A 6476-nucleotide genomic window follows, 5' to 3' on the forward strand; every position below is an offset into this window, starting at 1 on the left:
GCTGATACTACATGGTTCATTTAAAGGTGTTCAGGTGTCAGGTTACATAAGTCCCTCAGGTGTGCAGTTACCTTTTGTGTGCCAGCTAAAAGGTGCTGTGCAACACTGGCATCCTGTGAAACCACCTCACTGAGCTGGTCTTACTGGTTTGAGTGGCACCACAGTGGTCAGGTCAGGTTTCATGTTTATTTAGGTCTGTCACTTTAAGATGCGTTAATAAAATCAATCTCACGTCCTTTAAGAACCCCCCCCCCGATGGGTTTCATGTCAGACCAGCAGGATTCAGTCCTGGGTGTTTGACTTTTAAATATAAAGAATAATAATATTAACCTTCTTCAACCTGCTCACAGTCAAACACCAAACTCACCCGGGTCACAAACACTGCAGCCAAACTAATCGCTCTCCCCGCTCCCACCCTGTCAGAACTCAAAGGCCATCACACGCATCGCACACACAACAGCACTGGACACCACCAACCAATCAGCTGCCACCATCATGTCCTCTGGACGCAGGGACAGGTCCCTGTTGTGCAGGAGGGCCAGAAGCCTGGTGCCTACAGTCATCTCAGCCCTCAATAAGAATCCACCTCAGTCCAGATCCCCGGTCCCCCCATAACCATACGCACTGTCTGTCCTGTCTCTGTATGTCCTGTTGTCCCCCCATAACCATATGCACTGTATGTCCTGTTGTCCCCCATAAAAATATGCACTGTATGTCCTGTTGTCCCCCATAAAAATATGCACTGTATGTCCTGTTGTCCCACATGTATGTCCTGTTGTCCCACATGTATGTCCTGTTGTCCCACATGTATGTCCTGTTGTCCCACATGTATGTCCTGGTGTCCCACATGTATGTCCTGTTGTCCCCCATAAAAATATGCACTGTATGTCCTGTTGCCCCACATGTATGTCCTGTTGTCCCACATGTATGTAGTGTTATCCCACATGTATGTCCTGTTGCCCCACATGTATGTCCTGTTGCCCCACATGTATGTCCTGTTGTCCCACATGTATGTCCTGTTGTCCCACATGTATGTCCTGGTGTCCCACATGTATGTCCTGTTGTCCCCCCATAACCATATGCACTGTATGTCCTGTTGTCCCCCATAAAAATATGCACTGTATGTCCTGTTGCCCCACATGTATGTCCTGTTGTCCCACATGTATGTCCTGTTGTCCCCCCATAACCATATGCACTGTATGTCCTGTTGTCCCCCATAAAAATATGCACTGTATGTCCTGTTGCCCCACATGTATGTCCTGTTGTCCCACATGTATGTCCTGTTGTCCCACATGTATGTAGTGTTATCCCACATGTATGTCCTGTTGTCCCACATGTATGTCCTGTTGCCCCACATGTATGTCCTGTTGTCCCACATGTATGTCCTGTTGTCCCACATGTATGTCCTGTTGTCCCACATGTATGTCCCTGTGTCTGCCCTTAAAACTGCACCATGTTGGTGAAAAAGAATGTCCCCTCTGGGACAATAAGACAAAAGTCTAAAGTCTGTTATTCATAACATTATTATTAAATATAATGAGTGGTAGAACCTTTGTGACGCTGTTCTCTATCTGCTAACCCTTCTCCTTTAATGAGTGACTGCTATGTAATTAAGTTACACCTATATGATGCACTGAGCTTCAAAAGTAACAGGAAATATTTCCATAAGAACACAAAGTATTTTCAGATTTCTTCCACACACCTTGAAGATTCCCTTCAAACAGATCAATGATTCAAACCAAAGGTGATGAAGTTTATTATCATTGTAGATACATTTTATAATAACTGACACTTGAAGACATGTAGTGCAAATTGTAACTGAATCAATGTGACGCAGACATTCATCTCTCTCCTTCAGTTTCCCAGAAGATAAAAAACATATTTCCATGCTGTGTAAAAGTAGAAAAAGATCATTTCATGGTCAAAGCCTGTAAACTGGAACAGACCGAGGAATCATTCAAACAGCAGAGAGATTTCTGTACAAATAAAACATTTGTTTTGAATCGCCCTGTCTGTCACAAAACAATGTCCCTTCCTGTTTCTGCAGGGATTCAAATCAAACAACATTTCAACATTAATATTGGTTCATAAAACCTACTAGAGCCAAAAACACTGGCTTACATTTTCTGTAACACCTTCCCTCTGACAGGAAGTTTGTGTCTTAAACAACGTTTTCTGTTTTCAGATCACACAAGGATTTCTTCTTCTTCTTGTTCAATCTTTCACATGCCGATCTCCTCCATCTTCCAGCCGCTTGAGTTCTCTCCAAATTTATAAACGAGCCTCCTGCCGTCGACCCGCTCCAGGATGTTCCTTTTATAGTAATACCTGGGGGGGGGGGGGGGGGTTAGTTAGTTCTGGTTTAAGACACAAAGTGTGACACTATCTTCCCTGCCTTAGGTTTCTGAATAATCTAATCTTATCAATCTGTGAGGTTTTCTGCGTCAAAGATGAAGAATGTAGAAATCTGCACTTCTTCTTTATCAGAAACATGAACTCACCTCATGGCCCGGCTGAGCTTCTCGTATGTCATGCTGCTGTTCTTCTTCTTCTGACCCCACATCTGAGCCACGGCTTCAGACTTGAGAAACTTGAAGACCCCTTCTCGGCGGTCCTCCCACTTCATCAGGCCCTGGTTCCTCTCCGGGTGGATGAGGATGTCTCTGATGAACTCCCACAGGTGAGTGCCTCGAGGAGCTGCACACATATATTAGACAGTTATATATCTGTGGGCTGATAAAGGTACAGAGGTGTTTGAAACTCTGCTTTATATAAAGTGTGTTACACAATGAATGTCTCTCACCATGTTTGTTCTTCTTTGGGTTCTCATAAAAGCTGCTGCCATGCTCTCTGCTCACTTTAGGAGGTCGACCCCGTGGCCGTTTCACGCGACTGTCTCCTTTCTCTGTTTTGATGTTAGCCTCTGTCAAAACAACAGAAATGTGTCAGATATGAAACTGAGACCTAAAGAACCCTAATAACCTCATTTAGACTCCTCCTGTTTACTCACTGGAGATAAGGGGGTAGGAGAATTCCGGGTCTGATTCACCGCTGCCGGACTCTGGAGAGTCCATGTTAGAGAAGCCAAACATGCCACCTGAAGAGGAGGGGATTAAAAGGACAGAAAATATAAGAAATAGTGACATGAAGTTTGGATTCAGTTCAAGAAAATGAAGAAAAAAATACTGACTGTTGGAGGAGGAGCTGAACTCGCTGTCAGACTGATTGTCAGACAGATACTCCGAGTCCGCCCACGGTGTCTCCAAAGTCAGAGCACTCAGATCGCAGTCGTCTCTGAAGTCAAAGTCCCTCCTGCCGACGTCCCCTTCAGCTGATGGTGGGACACAGAGCAGGGTTAGCCTGCAGAATCCACTTCATTCTAGTTAATACATTGCCTTTGCTAGTTAGCATACATACCCCCGATTCTGATGGTGCTAAGCAGAGGGAAGTTGAGGTTGTCCAGGAAGTGGTCCAGCAGTGCACAGGTCTCGTTCAGTTCTGGTCCTGAGATACTCTGCATCTCTTGGGGATCCAAATAAGTAAAAGTTTTAAATTAGTTTCTGTTGAGAAACTTAAGTGAAAATACTAACAGCAAAGAAGTAGCTGTGAACTAAACTCAGTGTATGCAAATATTTAATTATTATGAACAATGCACACTCTGTTTAACCTTTCACCTGGCTGATAATGTTTAATGTCTAACCCAAACCCTGAGACCATTGCTCACATCAGATCAGAATCATTTTTTATCACCCAGTACATTTACACACAGGAGGGATTTAAATTGGTGTTCTGGTAAAAAAAAACACAATTACAAAATAGAAAAGAAAATCAGCAGAGCTTCTGCTGACAACCTCAATAGAACAATTTAAAATATAAAGCCAATTAAAAAATATAAAATATGATATAGAGTTAGAGACAGTGCGGCTGGATGAAGGTGTGTGTGTGTGTGTGTGTGTGTGTGTGTGTGTGTGTGTGTGTGTGTGGGATGCAGTTCTGGGACACGACCTGGAACATTTGGTGTTTGCGATCATAATGAATTCATATGCTGGTAGTTGTACCATATTTGGTCTTGTGTTCCTGCAGACTCTGGTGCAGTTGTAGTCCAAGCTGCGAGCCGAACACTGAAACCATCTGGTCCCGAGACATCTGGCAGAGGGTTGGGCCATCAATGGTGCAGCAGGCCAGACTCAGGCTCCGGGCATCAAACTTTGAAGTCTCTACATGGTCGCTGATCCAGTCCAGAACGTTCTCTGTGGACCAGCAGTGAGGACTAAGGTGTCCGTATGATAGACCTGCATACAGAGGACAGAGGTGTGTTTGTAGACCATCAGTCTGAGCTGCAGACAGATACATACAAATTCTACATATTAAAATATTTTCTAATGAACTGCAGACGGCTTCATGTGCAATTCTTCTTGGGGTTTTTTTCACATTGACTTCAACATGTGAACATGTCCAGCTCCGTGTGATGAAGACTGAAACTCCTCAACCTGTGTGTGTTTGTGTCTCTGAGGTGAGACGAACAAAGCCGGATCTGTTTGATGAGGTGGCTGCATTCTTCAGTTTGACCGTTAAACTGAGTTAACGTTTAGCTGGCTGGTCAATGATTGAACCCACAGAGACTGAATGAGGTCAAAGAAAAGCGCTCTAATGGTGACGTTGTTGTTCCAAAATAAAGGATCATGTTTACTGTGGGATTAGTCTTCAAGTGAAACTAACACGAAACTCAGACTGGATTCAAGTCAGAATGGATTCCAGATTCAATATTACATATGGAACTGAAATGAGGAGACACACACAGACCCAAGAGTCACATGTGTTGTGTTCAGTTATGATGATATGAATGCTGCCATTAAAAAAGCATCAGTAAGGTTTCTCTTACCTCTGGAGGTGTAGGCTGAGTTATTGGTCTGCATGGTGGTGTTACTGGTCTGTATGGTGGTGTTAGTGGGCAGCACACTGGTCTGCTGCAGAAGGATGTCACCTGTCTGGTACATGGCGAGGTTGGCACAGGTCAGGACGCTGCTGAGGCACGGTGACGACATGGAGACTCTGAGAACAGAAAAATTCACACAAACTATGAAGGAGAGGAAGATCCTTTCTACGAAATGTTTGTCAGTCTGTCAGAGCGGCTTTAGACTTCTTTGTGTTCATATAAATAAAAATAAACATGTTTTACCTGATAACAGCATGAGCCACAGTATGAGGCAGAAAAAGAGGCTACAACACAAAGAGCAGTGTGAATCCTTAGTGTCAGCGCCTGCAGATTAATCTCCTTCTCTTGTGTATGTAACTCAAAGATACACCTGTTGCTGCTTTTAACACCAGCAGAGCTTTATACTCCTGTAAAAGACGGAAGGGAGGGAGGGGGGGGCAGCTCAGGTGAGTTCAGGGGAATTCCACCTGAAGATGGCCACACCTCCAGCCCTCCTCCATTTTCCCGAGAACTCAATGAACAAAACGAACCAGCCTGCTCTTCACCTCTTACACACCTTCATATTTAATATAGTTTAACCTTTAGATGGATCTCATCATTCCTGCAAAGACTGTAGAGGTTTATGTATATGGAGCAGTTTGTTCTGTATATGATCTTTAATAATCCAAAAGAGTCAGACATGTTGTCAGTCATTATGAGTCATGATTATACTGTTCTCTACTGAAACAATAAAACACCTGTCACTGTTAAAAAGGGGGAGGGACATTTGTCGGGATTTCTAAAAATAACTGAATATGGTGACAACAGCAGAAAGACGACTACATGACTAAACGTTTTCATTTACAAACAGCATTCTTATGAAGCAGTTAAAACTATATTTATTACATATGTATATGTAGCAGAAGTCTGAGCTCTTAGAGCCACACATGCATTCGGTAGGTCAAAGGTCAGTCAAAGGATTGTTGGGACTATTGTTGATGGAAAGTAAACCGTAAGACAGACTCCAGGGCACACACTCACACACACATACACACACACACACACACACACACACACACACACACATACACACACACAGCATTTAAAAGGTGTCAGGTTGCACACTGAGTTAAAGTCCACCTTCATGGACTCATTGCTGCCCCCGGAGGCTGCACAGGTTACGCTCTGACCTTATGAAGCTGACTGGTTGGCAGGGAGAAGCTCATTCCTCTTGTTCATGAGTCCTTGTTAATGTCAATCAATCAATCAATCAATCAATCTTTATTTTTTAGCTCAAGTAACCAACAAATGTAGTCGATCGATCACAGCTATGCCAGAATCAAAAATAATAAAGAAGAAGCGATCTCACTGTATAGGAGGATGAATAATCCGGTCAGTTGGATCGTTTGCCCTGACATGCGTATCCATTGCGGCTGAGAAGATGCAGAGGTAATCATCTTTCACGAGTGTTTCATCGCTCTTTTTATTTCTTATTCAATATGTTTAAATCACACAGACTATGAACATAACAAGAGCTGCAGCAACGTTTTTCTGGCGCTTC

At 43.5% G+C, this 6476-nt stretch overlaps 1 protein-coding gene across 1 annotated transcript; it reads right to left on the bottom strand.

Annotated features, from left to right (window-relative positions):
* Positions 1 to 1673: 1673 nt before the first annotated feature.
* elf3 (E74-like factor 3 (ets domain transcription factor, epithelial-specific)) lies at positions 1674 to 5300 on the bottom strand. Its single transcript, XM_079342064.1, has 9 exons — positions 5180 to 5300; positions 4883 to 5052; positions 4059 to 4292; positions 3418 to 3522; positions 3191 to 3331; positions 3011 to 3097; positions 2804 to 2923; positions 2502 to 2697; positions 1674 to 2328 (listed from the first exon to the last, which is right to left on the bottom strand). Exons 2-9 carry the CDS (start codon positions 5043 to 5045, stop codon positions 2223 to 2225), a joined length of 1152 nt encoding a protein of 383 aa, XP_079198190.1. The 5' UTR covers positions 5046 to 5052; positions 5180 to 5300; the 3' UTR covers positions 1674 to 2222.
* Positions 5301 to 6476: the final 1176 nt, after the last annotated feature.

This window comes from Symphodus melops, assembly GCF_947650265.1.
Source record: "Symphodus melops genome assembly, chromosome: 4".
In the NCBI taxonomy this organism is placed as follows: Eukaryota; Metazoa; Chordata; class Actinopteri; order Labriformes; family Labridae; genus Symphodus; species Symphodus melops.

Coding starts and splice junctions, on each gene's coding strand:
- elf3 (XM_079342064.1), bottom strand. CDS start 5,045: ATGTCGTCACCGTGCCTCAGCAGCGTCCTGACCTGTGCCAACCTCGCC. Junction 4,293..4,882: donor CTCAGCCTACACCTCCAGAG/GTAAGAGAAACC, acceptor CTCTGTATGCAG/GTCTATCATACGGACACCTT. Junction 2,924..3,010: donor CTCCTACCCCCTTATCTCCA/GTGAGTAAACAG, acceptor TTGTTTTGACAG/AGGCTAACATCAAAACAGAG.